We start from the raw sequence: 25,278 nt of genomic DNA, 5'->3' as shown, positions 1-25,278 counted from the left end.
GTCCATAGATACACAGATGGCGTTAAATTTGAATACGTACTTAAATATCAGCATCAAACCTGCATAACATACTATAATTGACATTAATATTTTTTAAAAGGTATTGACAGTTTTGTCATTTTATTTGACATTTTATCTAAGTATTTCATAAATCTTATTTACGTAATTTTGCGGTTTCGTACTGATTCAGTTTTCCTAATATTTACTTAAAGGAATGAAGGCAAGTGTACCCGTAGATAAATCGAATAATCTACCCCCTGTCCTTGCTTGGTATTTTATGAAGATATTTATGAATCAGTGAAGGATAACCAGCACTATGAGTAGCCTCAATAATGTGTTTTAAAAAATCTTCAATGTTTTCTAGGCTAAAGTCTAGTTAACACTCCGGTTCATCTCTGGAAACCTCTCAAAACGAAAACTCACTGACAAAAATATATGTCTGCGAAGTGTCAAGTAAAAAGGGTTTCATAAGACTAGTATTGACAGGGATATATAACCGTGATTAACTTTTGATTTTTATGGAGGTCTCGATATTTCGACGCAGTTGCATGCATAATAATCACGGGAAAATGAAAACGGCGGGTGGATGTCAAAGTTGCGTACCTATACCCTCATCGATCTATCGGGACCTCAATAAAAACCCAAAAGGTAATCACGGTTTTCATCCCGGTCAATATAAGTCTTATGAAACTAACCGTTAATCATTTAAAACTATTAAAAAGGGTTTATATCTCTATCCATTCAGCTGCTTTTGGTAGCTCTAATTACCAGTGACCACCGTTATTTTATTTAATAGTAGAGTCCAAAATTCTTAGCGTTAAGTACCCCGGCATTGCCTCGGCTCATGAAAGCCTGGGGTCCATTTTGGCAATGAATCCCAGGGATACAAAAATAAACACTAAAACGCACCTACCATGAATGATCTGCAGTGTTATTTAGATGAGGTTTCGTAAGATGGAGTTCAGTTTTCAAAATTAAATGGCTTCAGTCCATTGGGACTATTTTGCCAGTGTCAAGGTAATATGAGCTAAGATTAAATAGTGATTTTGGTATAGTAAGTACGAGTGTACGGTGAATTAACGCTTGTAAATTGATAACCAGACTTTACAAGAGCACGTAGACCGGCCGTTGACGACAAAAAAGTGGCTAAACGTGATTCGAGATTAATTCTTCATCAGCTTTTCACTACCACATTAGGTAGGTAGTTTACTGCATAATACGCTATCGATATTACACTTTAAACAATAATATCTGGGCGACCGAGCTTCGCTCGGTTCGGTTTCGTATCCTTGACCTGTGTCGCCATCTAGTTCTAAAATAAATAGTACCTACATCGAGCGAAAGAATTCTCAGTCTTAACAACACAACTACTCCACACGAGATGGCGCGCGTTTCGCCACAAAAGCTCAAATAGTGTATTTTTCTATTCGTGTTAAGTATTTTTTCATTAATATGAAATGACTTGAAAAAATTATAACACCTCGCCCGCGAATCATAACTTACTTAATGTTTGTTGTTTCGTATACGAGGCCTTGACCTGTGTCGCCATCTAGTCTTTATAATAAATAGTACTTACATCGACCGAAGTAATTCTGTCTTAACAATACAACTACTTCACACGAGATGGCGCGCGAAGAAAAACGCATGAAAACTCGAAAATTAGCGTTTTCCGGGACCTAAGGATAAGTTAGATCGAGTTTTCACCCCCGAAAACCCCCACATAACAAATTTCAGCGAAATCGTTAGAGCAGTTTCCGAGATCGTCGGTATATATATATATAAATAAATAAATATACAAGAATTGCTCGTTTAAAAGTATAAGATAAGATTAATGAGAAAAGAAAAAACGAATTATTCACAAGGCGATACCACTAAGATGGCGCTCGAACCGGAAGTCCAAGATGGAGTTACTTAGGTCTGAAAAGTCTTCAAAACCATAGATTGACGACTATGACAGCCAAAGTCATGATTACAGAAAGTGTGTGCTACTGTGAGTGACCCTACCGTTCCTTCCCCCCGTACCCCTGTTGCTGACCATACTACATCGGAGACTAAACTTGTAAGTAGCCCTGTTGCTGACCATACTACATCGGAGATATAAACATATAAATACTTATATACATAGAAAACATCCATAACTCAGGAACAAATATCAGTGTAAATGCGGGATTGCAAACGACTAGGCCGGTCGTCCGACGTGAACGAGCTGAAACGTAGCTGAGCATTGGTAGACTTGATTTTTGTTGATACAAGGTTTTGGTTGATAAGTTTATTGCTACTGAACTGAACAAACCATAACCCTAACATGCCAAAATTTTTCTAACTTAGTTCATGACCGATTGGAAAGTCAATAGCGATGTATGTTGAGATCGTTTAGTATTAAGCCCTGGGTACGTACCCAAAACAATTCAGACTGCTTTTCAATCGGCGTCTGGCAAAAACTATTGCCATTTTGGCTACGCCGGCTGAAACTGGGCACAGATACCTTCTAAAAATCATTTGTCACTTTTTTGTCCCCAAATAGGGCCCCTAAACTGTCAGGTTCTGTTTGGATCAGAGTGTCATCAGCCCAGTCAAATATGAGAACCAAGCTCTATAAAATAAAAATCCGTTAAGTTTAGGTAAACCTCAGGGTGACGAGTTTAACTAAATCCTGGCTAAGGACCTAGAGACACTTTTGGTTGTCACCTGAGGAAATGCTGTATCCCTGTTTTGAAGGTACGAGGATCAAGTGCGAACGTCAAGCGTTCAGGAGTAGCGAAGAGCGCTAAAGATGGCGGCGAACAACGCCCTCGTAAGGGATATAAGGTTTGATTATTTATTTTATTTATTTATTTAAACTTTATTGCACAATAATAAAAAAAGTACAAATGACGGACTTAATGCCTTAAGGCTTTCTCTACCAGTCAACCATAGATAGGGCAAAAGAGAAATTCGCGAATGTGGGTGCAGTAAGAAAAATAATTTAGAGTGCATGACAACTAGGTATGGGCAACTGATTCATCATTTTAATCCATTACCTATATATATATACCTCGGACAATATATGTAGACGAAGAACTGTCAAACAGTATACAAAGGTGCTTATTCCTGATCTCATTAAAAGACTAAAATACCTTATAAACTTTTCTGGTTTCGCCTAGTTTCAGAGTTATTAGTTATTACCCAATGAAAAAAAAAATGTCTTGTTGTTACTGTATAAAGGATGGTTCCTGGTAACAAATCTAAAGACGTGTCGAATTTAACGGAAAACAAAAAAAACACGGTGTATATTGGAGGTTAGAATAATTTTGACTCTGAAAGCATAAATCTGGTTCCTAATTTATCAATAATTGGGATCTTTTGTTTCAGAACCAATCTCCACGTAAGTATAAAATAACTAGCAACTCTTTCACTTCTTCAATCGACGCCACAAGGCCAACACTCACATAAATTAAAAAAAGTAGAAATTTACTGCATTTTCCCGCGGCTTAGCTCGTGTTAAAAAGAGACAAGTAGTAGCCTATGTCACTCTCCATCCCTTCAACTATCTCCACTTAAAAAATCACGACAATGCGTCGCTCCGTTTTGCCGTGAAAGGCCAAACAAACAGACACACACACTTTCCCATTTAATAAAATTAGAATGTATTTTTGAGGCACTAAGGGCCACTTGCACTAACGAAAACGGAGGGTTAACCTGAGGGTTAACCCACCATTTTATATGGCATTTGACAGATGACAGCCCACTAACCCTGAGTTAAGTGGTTGGTGCAAGTGGGCCTTAGTTGCATTAACATGAGTTTTTATAAAATGTATCTAAGGATTTTTGATATTTCATCTTTAATTTCTCTATAATCTTTAATTGTTAGTACCAAACTATTCAATTTTCGCTTGTCGTTTTATTTGTACGTTTCAGAATCTTCTGGTGACGCAGAGCTATCTTCAGCGTGGCGAACGGAGATGCGACGCGGCACGCATGCGTTGAGGGATGTGAGGAACCATCTTGCGGATTTGCACCAGGTTTCCATCTGTTATAAATTGGTTACTAAAATACCTATTCTGCTCTGAGAACGCGTCATGGCTTATGGGGATGTGAACGTGAGGAATCCAAGTTTTAGTTGGTTTCTAAAGCATTTTAGCAACGCGGAAAGCATGCGCATGATAACAGATGGTAATATGTAGCAAGAATTGCAGAAGGTAAGGCCATCACGCGGATTAATACCAGGTTTCCATCTATTCTAAGTGGTTTCTAGAATTTTATTTTCTATTAACGTTAAAACACAGCACGATGCCGATACACACAACTTCAGTCGAGGTTCTTGTTCTCTCATACCTAGTTCTTTCCCAATAAATAAAAAAAAAAAAAGTAAATCGAAACGTCCAGTTTTTTGGGGATAATGGTATAGGTAGTTTGGTAACGGTGACAGGTTGACACGAACATTCTGCTAGCTGGATTCTGCAAGTAGTTAATATTTCTTCTCTTCTTCTCAGTCGTGATCGTGACGAACAGTGATTTCTCTCCACTTGACGCGGTCTAGGGCCATATGGACTGCCATCTGTATGGAACCACAAGCTTTCTTCACGGTGTCAGCCCACCTGCGTCGGCCTTCGACTTTGCAAAGCATAATGTTCCTTTGGAGAGTGTGCTGGTTAGAACGCATGATATGCCCGAAGAACCTGAGTATTCTCTCCTGACAAATAGTTTAGAGCCGCTTGGTGATATTCAATTCTCGCAGTATTGACTTGTTTGTTCTAGCAGTCCATGGGATCCTGAGCATCCGTCTCCAGCACCACATCTCAAAAGCATCAATCTTTTTCCTATACAACGAGTAAAATGGGTTCGTTCAGGAAACAGTACTGAGATAAAAGCTAGGAATTGGGAAAGAGCCCTCAGAACATTTGTATTTACGTGTAAATAAAATAGAAAAAATGCCATTTTTATACTTCCACAGAAAGCAGTATCCGGCACCTGGGGCGCCGAAGAAGTCCGAGCGGCAACAGCTCGAGCAGCTCAACTGCTGCGCGAAGCCGAGCGCCTCCAACGACGAGCTGCTGAACTCCAGAACGGCAGCGATGCCTCCAGGAGCCCTAACCGTGTTAAGAGTCCAGAACGCCGGCCTAGAAGTCCTGAGCCTGATACCTGCGTGTGCCCTGAAGGGTATCAGCCTGGAGATGCTTATGGTACCTATACTAGTTTTACTAACTTCGGGGCGATAGTATCCTCACCTGAAAATGTAATCTGGTTGATTGTTCCAACGACGAGCAGCTGAACTTCAGAACGGCAGCGATGTCTCGAGGAGCCCTAACCGCGTTAAGAGTCCAGAACGTAGGGCTAGGAGTCCTGAGCCTGATGCCTGCGTGTGCCCTGAAGGGTATCAGCCTGGAGATGCTTATGGTACCTATACTAGTTTTATTAACTTCTGGGCGATAGTATACTCACCAGAAAATGTAATCAGGTTGATTGTTCCAACGACGAGCAGCTGAACTCCAGAACGACAGCGATGTCGCCAGGAGCCCTAACCGTGTTAAGAGTCCAGAACGTAGGGCTAGGAGTCCAGAGCCTGATGCCTGCGTGTGCCCTGAATGGTACCAGCCTGGAGATGCTTATGGTACCTATACTGGTTTTACTAACTTCGGGGCGATAGTATTCTCACCTGAAAATGTAATCTGGTTGATTGTTCCAACGACGAGCAGCTGAACTCCAGAACGGCAGCGATATCGCCAGGAGCCCTAACCGTGTTAAGAGTCCAGAACGCCGGGCTAGAAGTTTCTGAGCCTAATGCCTGCGTGTGCCCTGAAGGGTATCAGCCGGGAGATGCTTATGGTACCTACTACATAGTTTTACTAACTTCTGGGCGATAGTATCCTCACCAGAAAATATAATCTGGTTTATTACTCTAACGAAGAGCTGCTGAGCTTCAGAAGAGTCCCCGCGGTTCGCTCGCGTTAAGGTAATGGCGCCTATTAACGTGGTATTAAGGAAGATTTCAAAAGATACCAAAAAATTAAGGGTATCAAAGCTCATTAACGACCACAAATATTTTTTTTATGGAAGAGTATTTATTGAACTATTAGTTTTGAAGAGTTTTAGGATCATTTTAGTTTATTATATGTCATAAAATGATTATTGAAGCCAACATACCTAAATTTTCTATTACCGTGGTAATGAACAGGCTGCAGTTCTATTAACGCGAATTGAGATTTCATTACCGAGGGTATGAATGACAGTGTTTTTCTGCCATCGGTAAATAGAAACCCATCTCAAAATTCGGAGCTTAATACCGACGGCTGAATATACAAATTATGACAAATACATATACCAATACTATCCTCCTTTATGAATACCCACAGAAAACTCAGTTTCACCTAAGAAATCTCTACTTACGGTACACTAAATGTCATATTTTGATACAAGACTAATATGTCGTTCGGTAATAGATACTTCTATAGGAACCCATTACCGACCCAAACAAATATTGCATGGATCGGTAATAGATTCTTATATATTCTATTACCGAGGGTTATCTGATCGTACCATCGGTAATAGGCATAAATTGGAGTATTATAAAATCTAATTCCGACCCATAAAAACAAAGTCATACAGATGTATTTTCATTACAAATCAAAATAAAATATTGCAACCTTATATTAAAACCAAGTTTACATAACTGTAAGTAAGCATCAGACTTTATGTCAATGTTTAAAAAAATTGACAAATTAACGGTTTTCATAGAAACTACGAAATCAGTCATGAAGTTATTGCTAAAAATTAAGGTTTTGTTGAATAATTTTCATACCGCGTAAATAGTTCTTTGATAGCGTGAATAGATCAAGATTGAAACAACTGTAAGACATTATATAACTGATCACATATACTTAAAATAAAGCAAAAGAACTAATATCACTACTTTAACTATTACTGTGGTATACCACAGTAATAGAATCTACTCACGAAATGGCGCCTTTCACCGCTGTCTTTTAATTTCCACTTTAAACACATTTCCAGGCTAAACAATACGTAAAAAGTACTCAGAAGTCATGTAGAAAACTATAAACAATAATTTGAAATGCATAACTTTCACCTGTTTGCCATAATTATTACGTAAACTACTAAATGAGATTGGAGTTCACTTAGGTTTAGCGTCACACGTCAGTATGACACAACCTCTTCGTTAGTCAACTAAACAGGCTTCCTTTGTGTGAGTAACTTTTTTTAAGAAATTGGTCGGTTTGCCTATAAAATGCGTATTTGCAAATGCGGCGGTAATGGACGTCGATTTCGATACCCGCGTTGATAGCCGCCGTTACCTTAGTAAGAGACAAAAAGTAGCCTATGTCACTCTCCATCCCTTCAACTATCTCCACTTAAAAAATCACGTCGATTGGTCGCTCCGTTTTCCCATGAAAGAGGGACATATAAACAGACACACACACTTTCCCATTTATGATATTATGTGTGGAAGTATGGGTTGTCAAGATTCTGATGTATGCTGTGACAGTTCAGTATAGTATGAAGAAAATCATTGGAACTATTATAGTTCCAATGAATTCCCGCAACGCGTAGTCAACGTAGGTAGTCATATATTTAAAAAAAATATAATTATACTATTTATTTCAGGCAGTTAAAATCCATATCACATTTCTAGTCAGGCTTTAACTACCTGGACAATTTCTTTTTTTTTTTGGCTTTTTTATTTTGATTTTTTTAGGGAATTTTTGGTCAATTGTAGGTACTCAGAATCACGAGGACTTTCAATCTCACTGGGAGACAAAAAGTGTCCCAGAATTTCCATACATTTTTGTTACTTTCCTCTTTTGTTGCCCCACACAACATGTACGGAAAATGGTAACAAAATAAGAAAAAATCGCATGGGACAATTTTTTTTACTACTATTGGATTGAAAAAGCTAGTGATTCTGAGTAGAAATTGCATAATTTTTTTCAAAAATATCACATCTGATAGAAGTGGCGAAAAAAAAAGAAATGTGATACGCTACGAACTGTCATCATCATCAATGATACTCTTCACGCTCAATTTAGCCTATTTATCAAAAACAGTGACATTTTTGTGTTATTTTAGAACCACCTTTAGTCCATGAGCTCCGGATGGTCCCTCCAAGTGCTCTGCTGGCTCCAACGTTGCATCCACCACCTTGTGGCCCCGGATCTCTGAGGAGCAAGTCTGTATGTTCCTTTCATACTAGTATTTTTAATAACAGTAAATAAATAATAACACCCTTATTCATAAATGTTCACTAAAGTTATCAAGCCGATAAAGTTTGTTTTCACCACACCCACTGGTAAAGGCTCTCTTTGCTATTGGAAAACAGATAGCAAAATTGCATTTTATCCACAAGAGTGCAAAGTAATTTCATACAAATTTTAACTTGATGTCTTGCGCTGGCTGTTAGAATTTACTTAAAAACAATGATTTTGAATTCTAAATATTGAATAAATTGATGGATTTGATTTAGTTTGATGTTTTATAGTCTGTATTTTGTTCGTGTTGGTGTGGTGAAAAATTTTGTGTTTCACTCGGGGGCAAAATTTGTTTAACCTTCGTGCCTTAAAACCCTCGCAATGCTCAAGATTCCACTTTTTGAACCACTCGCTACGCTCGCGGTTCAATATTGGAATCTTTCGCTTGCTCGGGTATCAATATTGGCACGTGCGGTTAAACAACAACTTTGCCCCCTTGTAAAACAAATAACTATTGTCCCTTTCTACTCGTATCCCAGGCTCAGGGTGTAAAGCTGAGTTTAGACGTGCAAGTTATTGCTGCAAGTTTTGAGACAAAAGTACATGCTAGAAAGAGTTGCAGATATTTGCCACTTACTCTTACCTATAGTTGCTTCTCAAAACTTGCAGCAATAACTTGCTGGTCTAAACTCAGCTTTAGGGATGGGGTGGGAGGAGGTTAGGTTACCCAAACTGCCCAAGACCGGAGTAAATGGAGAAATATGATTCGAGCCCTACACCCCAGCAGAGGGTAACAGGATTTAAAGAAGAAGAGAGACTCGTATCACACCAATGTGTCGGAAAGGGACAAACGAACTTTATCAGCATGATAACTTTAGTGAGCGTTTAGGAACAAGGGGGTAAATCTCTATTTCCAAAAAAATTATTACTAGTTATCGTAGCAAGGGTTCCCGGGGCACTGGATTTTATATCACGTTTTTTCATGTGCAGGAATTGGAGCTATCGCGTCGCCTCAGTGAGAGTCTGGATATGCAGGAGCGATTGGCTGCTGACAACGCAGATCTTGACGTCAAAAGGTCAGTAGAACCATTTGCAGATAGACGAACGAGCTGTTTTATCCACAGAATTTGATTTAGATAGAAGAAACAAGTTCATCTATTTGTATGGCGGCCGAGCGCGTCAGATTTTGTACTGAAGTTGTTACTTGCCTGTGCTTAAATATGTCTCAGGCCCTAGTGTTCATAATTTTTGTGTTGTGGCAATTAAATATCTCGTAACGAGGCATTTTTAATGTTATTGTCAACTTCAATTTACAAAAAATGACGCCCGAAAGCTGCAAGCTGCTATATTTATTTATAAATTATTTATTTATTATTTATTTATTTATTATTATCCGAAACTGTAGGAGGAAACCTCTTAAGGAGACCATTGCACAAATGATCCTGAATGATAAGGACCCAGAAATGAGGAGGCACACTCAAAGGTTATGACAGATGGCACCACCTTATTAGTCCACAGGTACAGATAAAGAATTTCTTACGTGAGAGCGAGAAGAAGATATTTTTCAATCTCTCTCACATATGAATGACAGTGACATGCCTAGACACTTGCACAGGCGCCGCCTGGCGGGATAAAATGTCAGTATGCCTCCTCATTGAAAGACGCATTATTGCTGTCCTGATATCAGAGTGCTTCAGCACTAGCACTACCTATGTAGCCATAAAATAAATAATATTATCAGACAATGTTTGTCCGTTCGTTATGTTTTATGTTGTAACACTAGTAACTAACGGCCCAGCCACGACATTGGTCTAAGCGCGACAGCGATGAGCGGCAGCCATACGTGCGAATGAAAAGTCCCATCGCTGTGTCTCGCTCCAATGTATGGCCGCCGCTCACCGCTGCCGCGCTTAGTCCAATGTCGTGGCTGAGCCGTAAGGCCCACTTGCACCAACCACTTACCTCAGGGTTAGTGGGCTGTCATCTGTCAAATTCCATATAAAATGGTGGGTTAACCCTCGGGTTAACATCCGTTTTCGCAAGGTTGGTGCAAGTGACCCATAAAGTACTATGACGTTAATTAGTATTTTTATGTTAGTTTTACGTACCGAGGTCTTTTGAATAATCAAGCGCGGATCCAGCTTCGTGAATGATGATTTGAATGATTTTTCTATGAATTTTATGACAAGGTAACTCCTCTAAGAAGTTAACATAAATAATGACATTGATACTTTTTGACATCAAACCTTTTTCATTTTTCACGAAACATAATAAACCTTCCAAAAACTGTCAACGACAATCCATAGCCACATTGAAAAACTGAAACTGTCTAACTGACACATGACTTGTTTACAATGTGATGACAACTAACTAAACATTAAAATTATAGATTTCTGCAAAGAAATCTAAAAATCCACAAAAATAGAAATGTTAAACCGAGAGACGTAACAAACTGTTAAAGTTTATATATAATAGAAAATATAGAAAGATTTTCAAAGAAACCATAATTCAACAGTAAACGAATGAGAGAACGAGTCATGAAAGATCGGAATAACATTTTAAAGATGCTAGATACTGAAAATATCTCCATTTAACAAAGATTACCTGAGACTGCAATCAAAGCATTTCACAAAGACATAAAATATAAGTTCTTGACACATAACTTAGTCAAAAGAAACCAAGGAAGTCACAAAAGACATCCAGTAACACACAGTTACCATCGTATCTAGAAGAGTAACACAGCAAACAGAAATAAACAAAATAATTGAGAAATACAGTCCTAAACTACATTTGCCAAACATTGGGTACAAGGTACTCATTCATCAAACATAAAAACTATTGAAGGACGCACCTATCCACGTTCAACAATTACCGTACAAGGGTAACACAGTTCAGATCTATAATAAACGGCAAATATAAAAATATTCAAGGAGGTTACAAAATATATCTCAATCAAAGATACACAAGGACAACACAAGGTCTTGAAGGGTCTACTTTAATCATAGGTGAGTACAAACTAACGAAGGAGTGTTACAGGTATATTCTGTACAAGGAGTTGATGGTGAAAGAGCAGAGGTTGGAAACGGCGCGCGCGCAGGCGGCGAGACTGCAGGCGGAGCTGAAGTTGCTGGCCAGAGACAATGCGAGGTTACAGGTAACTGGTCTCTAGGTGCAATAATAGTGTTGCCAACAGTTGGTTGGTATTTCTGTGTTAATTCTTATGTTAAATTAGCTTCAACGATTGCCAGCAATTGAGTTTGATATTCCATAAGATTGCTTGTCTTTATATATGAGACTAGTCAGCAACACTTCTTCAAGAACGTTGCCAATAATAAGTAAGTAGCTGTCGGTTCAGGAAATGGTGTATTGTGTGCTTTTGCTTGGTTTTAAAAAGTGGTTTGACAGATTCCCGCGTCATCGCGAAACACCGACCTTGGATTTTTTCCATAAATATAATGAAACAGACTATTTGTAGTTATACAATAAGTTTAACACTTTTTCTACGGCTTATTTACGTATTTGATTTTATAAAATCGCTTGACTCTGGTGCCGTAGTAGTCGAATGGCATTTCTACGATGCAAAACGAAAACGAAACGCCGCGAAAGGTATTCTGGCTCTGTCGCGCCAATACGCGAGAGCGATAGAGATAGATATCTAGGAGCGTTTCGCGTGCGTCTGTGCCATTCGGCTACGTACCCTGAACTATTAGGTATAGAAACGAACATGTATTGTCATTCCTTGATTTTCATAAAAAAAAAACACTTAAACTAATGTTGTTTTTCTACAAAATATGTGACTATTGAACGTATTTCCGATAGGTATCGGTTTAGTATACGAAACTGATCCCAGAGCCGTGAATTCTAAACATACAAATTGAGTCCCGGGAGCATTCCCGAGGTAGCAATGTTTCCTACGTATTATGTGCCTCCAACACCCTTATTTTTTTCAATGATAGGAAAATAACATTTTTGGGCGTTTTTACAAAACGTCATAAGTACTGGTGTCTTTTGGATCGTTTTACTCAAAATGAACAAGATGTCCCAAATCTTTTTTGTTTAATCTCCCTAAATACATGTACCTAATTCTTACAATTATGTTTGAAAACAATTAAATATCTGGTAGGCATATACGGCCTATGTTTTATCGTTTATCGCACGACCATGCTATCGGTTCTGAAGACAATTATATAAAGGAGCTCACTTTCCACTAAGTACCCGATGTTTTTGGCAATTACTTACTTAATTTACTTTTTTTGCAGGCTGCAGTAAACTCGCAACCCATAAGTGACTGTTGTTCTGAAGTTCAGACTGTTGAGGTAACAACTTTACAATGTTATTTTTCATTGTAATTTAATGCTGTTTTTATCTCTCTGTGGGCATGGTTTAAACTCTGATCGACTTTTTAGTAAACTGTTTGCATTTTTTGTAGAGAACGATTTTGATTCCATTCGGCGCAACCGATTTTTGACCACCAACTTTAATGGTTAGCTTGTAAATTTTCCCTGGATTTGTAGCTTTATAGCGGATGAATAATTAAATATAGGTTATACCTATCTTCGGTATTTTGCTACGGCTCATGGGAGGCTGATTCCGACTTGGCAACTTTTTGAGGTGATAAAAATATGATAAATAATTGTTCTAGCCACCAGAACAACCAGTACAAGACAACGCGGCGAGCGGTGAACCGGCAGAGAATTACACCGAACTGGTAAGACAATGCCGTTTTTAGGGTTCCGTAGTCAACTAGGAACCCTTATAGTTTCGCCATGTCTGTCTGTCCGTCCGTCCGTCCGTCCGTCCGCGGATAATCTCAGTAACCGTAAGCACTAGAAAGCTGAAATTTGGTACCAATATGTATATCAATCACGCCAACAAAGTGCAAAAATAAAAAATGGAAAAAAATGTTTTATTAGGGTACCCCCCCTACATGTAAAGTGGGGGCGGATATTTTTTTTCATTCCAACCCCAACGTGTGATATATTGTTGGATAGGTATTTAAAAATGAAGAAGGGTTTACTAAGATCATTTTTGAACCCTATGTTCAAAAAATATGAAAAAAATCACAATAGTAGATCTTTATAAAAACTTTCTAGGAAAATTATTTTGAACTTGATAGGTTCAGTAGTTTTTGAGAAAAATACGGAAAACTACGGAACCCTACACTGAGCGTGGCCCGACACGCTCTTGGCCGGTTTTTTTCAATAAAGCGGACGCAGTTGGACAAACTGATAATGCTGGAGTCTGCAAAAAACGTGATTCGACATCTTTCACATCCGTAACAGTAAAGATAATAGATATTTGTTTTACAAGTGGGCAAAGTTGTTGTTTAACCGCGCGTGCTAAGGTTTCAAGACAAAAAGGTTAAACAAACTTTGCCACCGAGTGAAAAAGCAAAATTTTTCCCCTCACCAATACGAACAAAATACTGACTAAGTATAAAACATCAAAATAAATCAAATCCATCGATTTATTCATTACTAGCTTTTTCCCGGGGCTTCGCTCGCATTAGAAGGAGACAAAAAGTATCCCATGTTACTCTCCATCCCTTCAACTATCTCCACTTAAAAAAATCACTTCAATTCGTCGCTCCGTTTTGCCGTGAAAGACGGACAAACAAACAGATACACACACTCTCCCATTTATAATATTAGTATGGATTTCTGATTCAAAATCATCATTTATAGGTAAATTCTACCAGCCAACTAATTTGTATGAAATTACTTTGCACTCGTGGATAAAATGCAATATTGCTATCTGTTTTCGAATAGCAAAGTAAGTCATTACCAGTTGGTGTGGTGAATATACCGGGTGCCCGGTAATTAATGGACAACCTTTTAACGACCAAGAGGGCACCTTATACTGGTCCAGAAAATCGACACTAAGGTATAGTAAAAGTCGCCTGGTTTTCGAGATTTTCACCCTTTTTAAAATTTTAGGTAGTATTAAAATTTTATAAAGTGTGAAAATCTTGTAGGCATATTTTTTTCCAGTAGGCATATTTTACGATGCGCTTTTGAACGTCAAATAAATGAAGCTACACCGGCTCTAACCCTACCCCCTCAGTTGGAGGAGAGTCAACATAACACGAGTAATCAAAAGAACAAAAACAGAAACTTTGACAGTAGGCTTGTGCCGTTTCGTTCGTTGATCGGAGCGCTCCGATCTCGTTCAATCGCTCCCACGAACTAGTTCGCTCTTTTAGGTCTTTTGCTCATTTAGTTCAGCCAGACCAGCGACCACTACGGTCGGAAAGATCAGAACGAATGGGACCAAATAGTGTTTTTAACACTGATACGAATAGTCCACAGATAGTAACATTCCGGGTCGAAAGGTTGTAAGTAACCGAAGTTTAATATGAAAACTTGACGTTTTTTTGTAGCTCTGCTAAGTAGCTCTCGCTCTCGGTCGGCGCAGTCACACGCTCGTTCTCGATCCAAACCGCTCGCGCTCGCCGATCCTATACTGAACTAAATGAGCAAAGACCGATTCTCAGAGCACGGAAAGATTCAGTTCATTTCGGTCATTGATGGGATTTTATTCCTAACAGTTCATAGTTCGAGAACGACACAAGCCTATTTGACAGCTTATAAAAAACAAAAAAAAATCATGTAACAGGTGAAACAGCTAAGCGAGTTAGAAGAACAAGTGCGGGTGGTACAAGAGATGGCGACGACTAAACATGCGGGCAGCCTGTGCGGCGGCCGGCCTTGCCCCAGCGGTGGTGGGACTAACGTCTGTTATGAGCCACAGGTATCTATTACAACAGTCTCTATCATGACAGAGATATGAAACTCATGAGTTTCTGACGTTTTGTAATCCGTTACTCGGTATACTCTTGGGTCGACTCGTTCGTTTTTCTTCACGTTCTTAAATTTGTCCGATTCTGCTTTCGTCAGCCATTCTTTATTCGTCAACTTAATCTGCAGTCATTATAATAAGAGTTTTGAATGATTCACGGTTATTTTCATTAGACGACTACCTTTTTGATTTTTGTTCGATATTTCGACGCAGTTGCATCATCATGATCACGGAAAACTGACGAAACCGGGTGGATGTTAAAGTTGTATAGACAGCGTGCGATCTAACTACATACCGAGATTGTAAGAGAAGCCATTGAGATTCACAAATATAAAAATTTCAATCGTGAGGATGGCTTCAAACTATCTAATGTATGGAATCAGTGAGTAAAAAACCGGTGAAGTCAGAATTGAACAAACGTAGTGACACTGTGAGTGTAGTGTGTTTGGACAGACCATCGAGTGTGAACGCGACCAACTGAACGCAGCCGACGCGCGCGAAGGAGGGTAGATCGCGCGCTGTCTATACAACTTTAACATCCACCCGCTTTCGTCAGTTTTCCGTGATCATGATGCATGCAACTGCGTCGAAATATCGGGAGCTCGACAAAAATCAAAAAGGTAATCACGGTCTATATCCCGGTCAATATAAGTCTAATGCAGTCATTATAGTCTTTTTTTTTCTTATTTCGACTCAATCGTTTTTCGTCATTTCGTATTTGGTCATATTCTTAGTTGGTACCGACCTAAGAATACGAAAAAACACGAAAAACATAATTTAACAGCGAACATGCCGAAAGAAGATTATGACGAGTACAGAACGAAACGAATTAAGATAAAGATGAACAACGAAATTGACCGTAGTTGAGAAAGACCATCGATAATCGTGACGAAAAAAGAATGGCTGACGAAAGCAGAATCGGACAAATTTAGGAACGTGACGAAAAACGAACGTGTCGACCCAAGAGTATACCCGTTACTCATCGTTTACTAACCCGGGGTTACATTAGAGCCACGCCGCGTGTCGCAAAGTGTGGGATTGTATTCGGTTATACGGCCGCTCGGCGACAAGCGGGACTGAGCTAATGTGACCACGTTCATACAAAATGTATGTAACCGATTGCGTTGCGACACGCGGTGTGGCTTTAATGTAACCCCGGCTTTATAAATGTTATAATGTTCTTTTTATTAACATTTTTTTATATTTACTTACATTGATAACACGTGTTTTTTTTGGCAGACGGGCATGCCACCGATGCCTGCAACCCAACGTGACGTAAGTATAAATCAATTTTCTTTTATTTGATTGGCGCGATGACTCAAAAAGAGTCTTAGCCTCCAACACAAATGTCCTCTAATTTACCAGTCTTGGCCTTACACTATAGAGCGCTCTTTACGAGCCTCCAACAGAAGATCACGCCGCTTTGCCCGATCCAGAGTGATATCACACGTACAATTCCCGAAAAGTTTGTAGAATTGGATCACGTCTCGTATTTTGATAAAAATTGGTAGGCTTATAGAGTCCGTGATGCTGAGCAAGATCCACTAGGTTTCTCAAAATGTCCTATGTAGATTGTATGAAACCTTCCTTTTTTATTACCATCAAAAAAAAAAGGAAAGTTTCAAACAATCAATTTAGAACATTTTGGGAAACCTAGTGGATCTTGCTCAGCATCATGGACTCTAATAGCTTACCAATTTTTATCCAAATCGGAGACGTGATCCAAATGTACAAACTTGTCGGTAATTTCTGACACCAGCTTTCGCCTTATTACAACTTTGCATCTTTGGTTTTTCAGTGCAACAAATGCCCTCCTTGTCCTGCATCCTGCAACCCAGATGCAGCGCTGGTGAGTCCCATTTTGCTCTTCGTTCGGCTTATTCGGCTATATAAGTTACCTATGTCAAATCGGAGAGAACTCGGAACTTTAAGAGGTTGAAATTGAAATCGGAGAAAACTCGAAGTTTGAGAAGGTTGAAATTCCTCTTAGTTAGTTAGCAAGTTTGCAAAGAAACAGAGCAAGAAAGTTCGTTTGCTGCAAATTTTGAAACAGAACTATATGGCACAATTTTACTTAGTCAAATTTTATTTAAGTAGATGTAATAATTTTATTAGTATTGTAACAGAAAACTCGTGTGTGACAGGGTCAGTTTAGGTGCGACGACGAGCGAAGCGAGGAGATGCGTGTTAGGTTGACAGTGAGCAAACCGGAAATGGCTTTTTAAAGTAATTAAAAATTAATAGAACATAATGATCTTGAAAACATAAGGTTTCTTATTAATAGAATGTATCCGCATTTGCAGCTTGCAGCAGGAGGAAAAAAAAGTACGACATACACATTATTTCACAAAAATCTTGGACACAAAGTATAAAATCTATAAGTATAATATATCTAGGTCTTTACATGGACACTCACCTAACCTGGAATATACATATAGATAATATAAAAAAGAAATTAGTAACACTGCGAGGTTCTCTTCGTAATACCGTTAAATGTATACCCAAAAAACAAAAAGTGGCAATCTACAATGCTTTAGTTAAACCACACCTGCTATACCTTATTGAAATTTGGGGCAGTGCTGCAAAAACAAGATTATCTGAACTACAAATTTTACAGAACAAAATAATTAAAATGCTATTTAATTTTCACTACCTAACATCCACAACAAAAGTTTTCGCTGAAACAAAATTAATGAGTATCAAACAATTATATATCTACAATAGTTGCATTGTTATACGCAAAACTTTAAATAAAAAAATACACACAAACTTGTCATTTAAAAATAGGAAAAATGTTCCAAACCCCTGTACTCGACATAGCCGCCGCGCCAGTTTTCTTATCTTGCCGAAGATTCGTACCAACTACGGCAAATCAATGATTACTTTTGAAGGTGCGCGCATGTATAACAATCTACCCTCAAATATTAAGCATCTCGACTCGTTTAACTCGTTTAAAAAGCATCTTCACAAACATGTAATTGAAGACATACCTATATTATAAAAATGCAAAACTAGTCAAACGTTTAGTCGAGATGATTAAATTAAATTAAATTAATAACTACTTACCTAATATCTTGTTATGTTGTCATGTTGTTGCGACGATGAAATTAGTTGTAAGTATATATTTTAAATATGTTCTCATGTCAGTGATGTATTATCTTTATGAGAATAAATGTCTTTAAACCTAAACCTAAATCCACAAACAAATTTCTAGTGCGCCATTTAATTACAATATATTGGGAAATGGAAATTTTGCCTAACAATACCTTTGACTAAATAATATTTGGTAAAATGAAATTTGACCAAGTAAATATTTTGGGAAACAAATACTTGCCAAAAAAAGTTTTGCTAAATGTCAATTTGCGATAAGTTGTTTTGCCAAACGTTTATTTGGGAAATGATAATTTGGGAATAATAGTTTGGGATGTGAAACTTTGGGAAACGTTTTTTGGCGAATCGTCAGTAAACCGCAAGAAAGAGATGCAGATATTTGCCACTCGCTCTTACTTATAGTTGCGTCTCAAAACTTGCAGCAATAACTTGCAGGTCTAAACTCAGCTTTAGTCATCGGTTACAAAAATAATCTCAAAGCTGAGAATTGAAATTACGATACAAGTGCGGAAAAAAGGAAGTTCGAAACGAGTGGCGATAAACTCCTCCCTTCGGTCGTGTTTTAAATCGGCGGCGGTTACGAATTTCCTTTTCGCATGTGTATCGTATTACGACGTTTTTCAGTAGCTACATGTGCCCCTGCGAAGTTTCGACTTGCCAAGAAATGAACCATGCACTAGTGCGTAAAAAAAGAACCATCTGTATCTAAATAGTACATTACGATAGAAGTGCGTAAAAAAGGAAGTTCGAAAAGAGTGGCGATAAATTAAAACACGACCGAAGGGAGTGTTTTAAATCGACACGAGTTACGACTTTCCTTTTCGCACGTGTATCGTACGACGTTTTTCAGTACAGATGAGCCTCCGAAGTTTCGACCTGGCATATAATGAACCACTTCTCGAACTAGTGCGTAAAAAAACGACCATCTGTACTGAAAAAACTGTATCAGTTTATCTATTATCCACCATTAATTAGCTTGGCAGTCCTCACTGTCCTCAGGCATGAGTTTTACCAAAAACTTCAACTAAATTGTGACATTACCTGTCACCTAAGATATTTTTTGGCTAGATATAATATTTAAAAGAACGTAAAAGAAAAAGAAGAGCGTACTCCTTTTGTCGAAAAAAAAAATTAAATTACAGTTATAATTCTTTTTACAGACTCCGGCGGAAAGAGAAATTAACGTTCTCAAGGAAAAGCTCCAGAAATCCGAAGATGAATGCAAGAGCTACATTGCAGACGTATAAAAAATACTTCCAGTTTTCACCTCCTCAGTCCTCGTGTACTTTTTGACCATATTCCAAAATTTATTTTGAACTTTTATTTAGTAACAAAAGGCAAACATTGTGAGGAAACCGAACTAATTACAATAAGGCCTAGTTACCCTTTGGGTATGGAGGTCAGATGGCAGTCGCTTTAGTAAAACTAGTGCCTATGCCAAATCTTGGAATTAGTTGTCACAGCGGACCCCAGGCTTCCATGAGCCGTGGCGAATGCCGGGATAACGCATGAAGGATGATGATATTGACTAACAAAAGGTTCCAAATTGAAAAAAAAAAAAAATAAATGCTTCTAGGACTCTGGAGGTGTTTAAGTGTTTACTTCTCTATGACTACATTGGCTGTACACATATTTCTCTTGCAGTGCGCTCTCCTCCGCTCTGAACTTCTAAAGCGAAAAGAGGAAGCGGAAACGGAGCGATGCATCGCTCGAGAGACTAAAGCGAGGTTGAGGAAACTGGAGATGAAATTTGAGGGTCTGACGCCGAAGACCAATATGCAGGGGCCTCCGGAGAAGGCTTTTGAGACCGTAAGTTTGATGGAAATGTACTCGGGCAGTTAACATCATCATCATTGGCCACGTCATCTACTGAATCAACAAGTTTTGGGAGACTTGCGAGGTTGAATGCAACTTCTGCGATAGTAGGGTAGTTTAGAAAAATAATTGAGCCTAATATACGTCCCACTGATGGGCACTGGCATCCTCTTATGAAACTCAGGCTCGGGTCTTTGTATATTGTAAGGCGCAACATAGTGAAACTGACTGAAGTGTCACCTTGTACACCTATGTTGGACAAATAAATGATTTTGTACTCTCTACGCTAGCCCCATGCCGATTGTTGTACCTGTACTTTAGGTAGTGGTTGATTTACACTCGCGTGCGAGTGGCGAGACAAGCTCATTTTTCCAAGTCATAGAAGCCATCATTTGACCCATTGACCCATCAGACCCACAGCTATCATTTGACCCGCCATTTACAGGGCTCATGATATTTGCCATCATATTTATTTTGTTCTCAGGAAGTGAACGTGCAGAATCTCAGGCAGATGCTCCGTGAAGCCAACACCGAGATTGATGAACAGCTCACCCTGATCACCGAAATGGAGAAGCAGCTTCAGGACTATCGTTTGAAGGCAAGTGTTTTCAGTATTTGGAAGGAGCGACCAACCAGGAAAGAGTAGCAACAACGGCTGTAGACTGTCTTCTGAAGACAGGTATTTTGAAGCAGGTACATAATGATAAAGATAGACTACCGAAATGGAGGAGCATCTTCAAGACCACCGCCTGGAGGCAATTTTTTTCAGTATATGGTAGCGTCCAAGAAGAAAACAGACAATCTTTGAAATGTAATGGGTGTAATCCAACAACACTAGCGATAAAACAGCTGGAGGATAAAATTCTGAAAGCAATTATGTGCACGTTGAAGGTGTCTCAGAAAGTGTTGCAAGATCTCAGATCGATGCTCTAATGGCTGCCCTTTTTATGCCTAAAGGTAATTTTGTATAAGACACAGAACAGATGATTAAACGATCTTTAAGATATGAACAATCAGAATGAGACAAGCTAAGTAAGTATGTAGATTATTATTTAGTAGTTTATTTAGATAACAATAAATCAGCAGGAGGACTTTGCCATTTTTTGTGCGTTGTCTCATTTAATAACATTCCCAGAACGCCTTTAATAATATCGATAAATGTATGTTCCAGTTTCTTCAAGCCCAGCAGCTGTCAGAAGAGCAGAAGAGACAGCTCGCGGCGTTGGACGCTGACAACGTCCGCATATCGGAACAGATCAACTTTGAAATCCAACGTGTCAAGGTAACATTAGTGTTCTAAGCGTTTAAACGCATTGACTTCCTTGGTGAAAATATCTGCCAATTTATATGATCTACGGCTGAATGTAACATCTGACAGATTATGAAATACTAGCGTTTGCCCGCGGCTTCTCTCGCGTTAGAAAGAGACAAAAAGTAGCTTATGTCATTCTCCGTCCCTTCAACTATATCCACTTAAAAAATCACGTCAATTCGTCGCTCCGTTTTGCCGTGAAAGACGGACAAATAGACAGACACACACTTTCTCGTTTATAATATTAGTATGGATATATTCTTTACTTTATCGCATAAATTACGGTCCAGTAGATGTAGTACTTATTTGCTTAATTATTCTTGTCATGCTTTCAGATCAAGTTTCAAGAGAAGCTCCAGGAGTTGACTCCCCTGCCCAAGTTGCTTCAGGCCACTCACAGCCAACTTAGGGACGCTCAGCAGCAGCAAGCGCTTGCTGAGCACAGGGCCGAGCAGTTGGCTAGGGAGCTCATATGCGCTAGAGATAAGGTACGAACTTATTAACAGAGGTAAGAACCTAAAAGTAGCTTAACCATATTTTCCTCCTAGATAAATATAGAGTTACCAAAGCTTTACCGGAGAAAAGAACTACCCAGACTATAATATCAGATATATAATATACCTCAGAGAATCTTATGTTGTTAGAATGATTCCCAGTCGTCCAATCTCTGCTTATAAGGCAAACTTTCTACTCAAACTGCCACTCATAGCCAGCTTCCGGACGGGCCAACTAGTTGGCCAGGGATCTCAATATTCGCTAGAGATACGGTAAGGACTTGACTGCTAAAACAGCCTCTAGCTTGGCAGCTTGCCAAGCCAACGCTAAAGACAAGGAATTCTTTGGAATACCACTTGCCACCTGGTAAGGGACGCTTTTTCTCTTAGGGTTAACTTGGGGTCTAGCAAAGCTGCTTCAGGCCACTCACAGCCAACTTAGGGACGCTCAGCAGCAGCCAGCGCTTGCTGAACATAGGGCCGAGCAGTTGGCTAAGGAGCTAAAAAAATTGAGGAAAAAAAGATGAAAAAAAGTTGGGGAGGAGGAGAAAAAAAATGGCCTAGATGAATTACAAACAGAAATTAATCCTTAAATTTTCCTTACAGATTGCAGTCCTAGAATTCACCTTGAACAAACCGGTTGAAAAGCAGCCAGGCCAGGACAGAGTGGCAGAAGGCAAGCTGCTGGCCGCCACGCAGCAGCGGGTCGCGCAGCTCACTGACGAGAACAACAAGTTGAAGGCCGAACTGGATAGATGCAAGTCAGTAGTCTTCAGTGTCTTTATTTGGAGATTTTTTTCATATGGTCCGTTCCGGAAGAAAAGTCGTGGCATGTGTCTCGTGTAGATATTCTGTGACTTTTGTCGAACAGATTCTAGCAGATTAGATACACCCTGAATTAACCAACGGATACCTGACCGCCACAAGTCAATATTGACCTCTTGCGTTTGAAAGAGAAATCGTGGAATGTGTGCCCTTTTAAACATTCTTCGACTCTTTCCGAACAGTTGCGAAAGCTGTAAATCTTTAACAAACTGTTAGAGAAACAGCTGGCCTAGGATCGCGTGAAGGCCGAACAACAAAGAAAAGATCTGTTGTCTTTGATAGAAGACGGCATTTTGTTATAGAGTTTGCTCGGATAGAAGAGTCGGCATTGTGTGAGGTTTTATAGACATTATTTGACTCTTGCCGAACAGACTAGTAGATTGCAAGTGTAGAACCCTGAATAAACCGGTGGAGAATGCCTCCATGTTGTATGTGGCTTACAAAAAAGTCTGCCAAGTTTCCCGGGAATAATATAAATAGGAAAGTGTGTATGTCTGGATAGTTGAAGGGATGGAGAGTGACATAGGCTACTTTTTGTCTCTTCCTAACCCCCAATCCCCTAAAATGGTGGGTGGAAGTTTTTATAGAGCATTCCGCAATTTTCGAAGCCACGTGCAAAACTTTGATCCCATGTTATCTTAATTATTACAGGAACAGCGTCATCCGCCTCGAAGAGTCCCTCCTAGGTTGCGGCAGCCGCTTCCAGGAGAAGATCGATGAGAACCAGAGGTTGGCTGGTGAACAGAGCAAGATTAGAGAGGAGGCTGAGAGGGCCATCGCTCGCGCCAACCAGCGGACTGAGACTATTCGGAAGTGAGTATCTCGAAAAAAAAAATCAAGGGCCCAATACCAACCAAGTCAAGGCCACAACAGGCATCTTCTGGGCGAGCTCACTCCATCGTAGGCCACGTCTTTGCCTTTGGCTAGTCTGTGGTCAAGAGTAAGCCCATTTATAATAATAATAAAAAAAAACTGCTCGGGATTTCATAGCCTTCCTCACTGAGTAGTGTTCGTTGCATAACACGACCGTACCTCCTTCTTCTTTTAATCTCGAAAAAAAAATATCCTCGTGGCTTACATAGATGCTAATCCAGAAACCCTTACACTTAATATTGGAGATCCTCATCTGAAAGAAAACGGCAGGGAACTCATTCCATAGCTCGAACAAAGGTCTACCATCTAGGTAACTCATGTCACCTCACCTGCTAAGCGGTGATTAGGAACAACCGATCATATAACGTTCAACAATCAACAATCTCATTGATGTGGCACAAAGTATAACGTAAACAATTAGTCCAAGGTTTTCCTTCTTTGTATTGGTGACTGCGTAAGAAAACAGTCTGATTTCTAAGCTTATGAGACATTATATAAATGCCTGTTCACAGATGTATGCAGACGACCATCGCAGAGCTCGAGATGCAACTGGCTGCCAGCAGAGCGAAGGTTGCAGCCGCGGATAAGGAGAGGGAGGAGGTTAGTTTAAGACCTGGAACTTCTGTAGTGAAAATTTCACTTTGCGCAATCTTTTATTTGATCTTGAAATGTAGGTAAGTTATGCACTGTACTGGTACTGGCAAGTTCAATTTGATCCACTTCCCAGTTTCCGGAAATTTGATGAAGCTGAAATTTTTATACACATTCACATAAGTCGGGTGACAATGAATATTTTATAATGGTCCCATCTGATCTGGCGATGGATACTATCTCTATCGCGCTTGCGTATTGGCGCGACAGAGCCAGCGGCGTATGTGCCACCTAGTATTAAATGATGATAACAATATGATAACATTGATAACAACACAACCCAATGTTAAGTAGTGCGAAAAGCTTTTCCTTCGTGTTTTTACGGAAACGCTCGTATTTGTCATCCTTGTTCAGACAGTGTCAGTAAGCTTTACTCACACAGACTGAAAGAGCAACACACGTTCGTACGTTTCCGTAAGAATATGAAGGAATTTTTTTTCGCTTTACATCTGTAATCGTGTTTGAGTTTTTGCCTTGATGATTATTAGTTTTCAGTGGAAATTAAACGTACAAATCAGCGGTAAAAGCTTCTATCAACCATTATTTTTTTGGCAAGTAGATTTTCTTCAAAGGACATGTTATTTTAGAATTATTTGTCTACTTATTTGAGACCTCTGCCACACTATGCCCCTCGCGCTGCCGCTATGTTGCCCTATCCGGCCACACACTGCCCTACTCGCGCGATTAGTCGCGCTAGGTTGTTGCCGGCCCTTACTCGCGCCGAAAACCGACAAAATAGGGAGCGGTGGGGTGGGCATGACGAGCGTCATGACGAGTATCGCGGCCACACTATGCCTCTGCCTACTTCCCTCGCTCCTTCCCACGTCGCTCGTCTAGTGTGTGGCAGAGGCATGAGTTTGACATTAAAATACGTGTTCCAGCTCCGTCTCAACATGGAAACGCAAGTCACCCGCCTGCAAGACAACTGCGAGATGGCGCACCGGCGCGTGCGCGGGCTGGCGGCGCAAGTCGCGGCGCTGCGCAAGATCGCGCCAGACGCGGAGACGGCGCCAGACACGCGCCAACCTTGCGTGTGCAAGGAGTATATAGACACGCTGGCGCCAGAGGCCAAGAAATAGAACAAGACTGTGTTTTGCTCAATACCTGTGTCTGTAAAAGAGTTATTTTGTTATTTCGGGAATATTTTTGTTTGTTTCCGTAGCTTTATTATATAATTTTCAATAATAAACGGGACTAAACTACCGTAATAATAATAACA

The 25,278-nt window shown here is 39.6% G+C and overlaps 1 protein-coding gene across 1 annotated transcript; it reads left to right on the top strand.

The window, feature by feature from the left end:
- Window positions 1-1,994: 1,994 nt before the first annotated feature.
- LOC125241393 (protein lava lamp-like) lies at window positions 1,995-25,278 on the top strand. The gene is made up of 22 exons (XM_048149857.1): window positions 1,995-2,059; window positions 2,719-2,808; window positions 3,352-3,364; window positions 3,898-4,001; window positions 4,934-5,162; window positions 8,062-8,165; window positions 9,171-9,256; window positions 11,217-11,334; window positions 12,440-12,496; window positions 12,823-12,888; window positions 14,796-14,930; window positions 16,218-16,253; window positions 16,777-16,827; window positions 19,250-19,330; window positions 19,734-19,898; window positions 20,389-20,502; window positions 21,076-21,186; window positions 21,552-21,704; window positions 22,317-22,471; window positions 23,187-23,348; window positions 23,921-24,008; window positions 24,941-25,278. Exons 4-22 carry the CDS (start codon window positions 3,942-3,944, stop codon window positions 25,136-25,138), a joined length of 2,169 nt encoding a protein of 722 aa, XP_048005814.1. The 5' UTR covers window positions 1,995-2,059; window positions 2,719-2,808; window positions 3,352-3,364; window positions 3,898-3,941; the 3' UTR covers window positions 25,139-25,278.

Source organism: Leguminivora glycinivorella, chromosome Z (assembly GCF_023078275.1).
Source record: "Leguminivora glycinivorella isolate SPB_JAAS2020 chromosome Z, LegGlyc_1.1, whole genome shotgun sequence".
NCBI lineage: Eukaryota > Metazoa > Arthropoda > Insecta > Lepidoptera > Tortricidae > Leguminivora > Leguminivora glycinivorella.
This window is presented reverse-complemented; position numbering and strand designations above follow the sequence as displayed.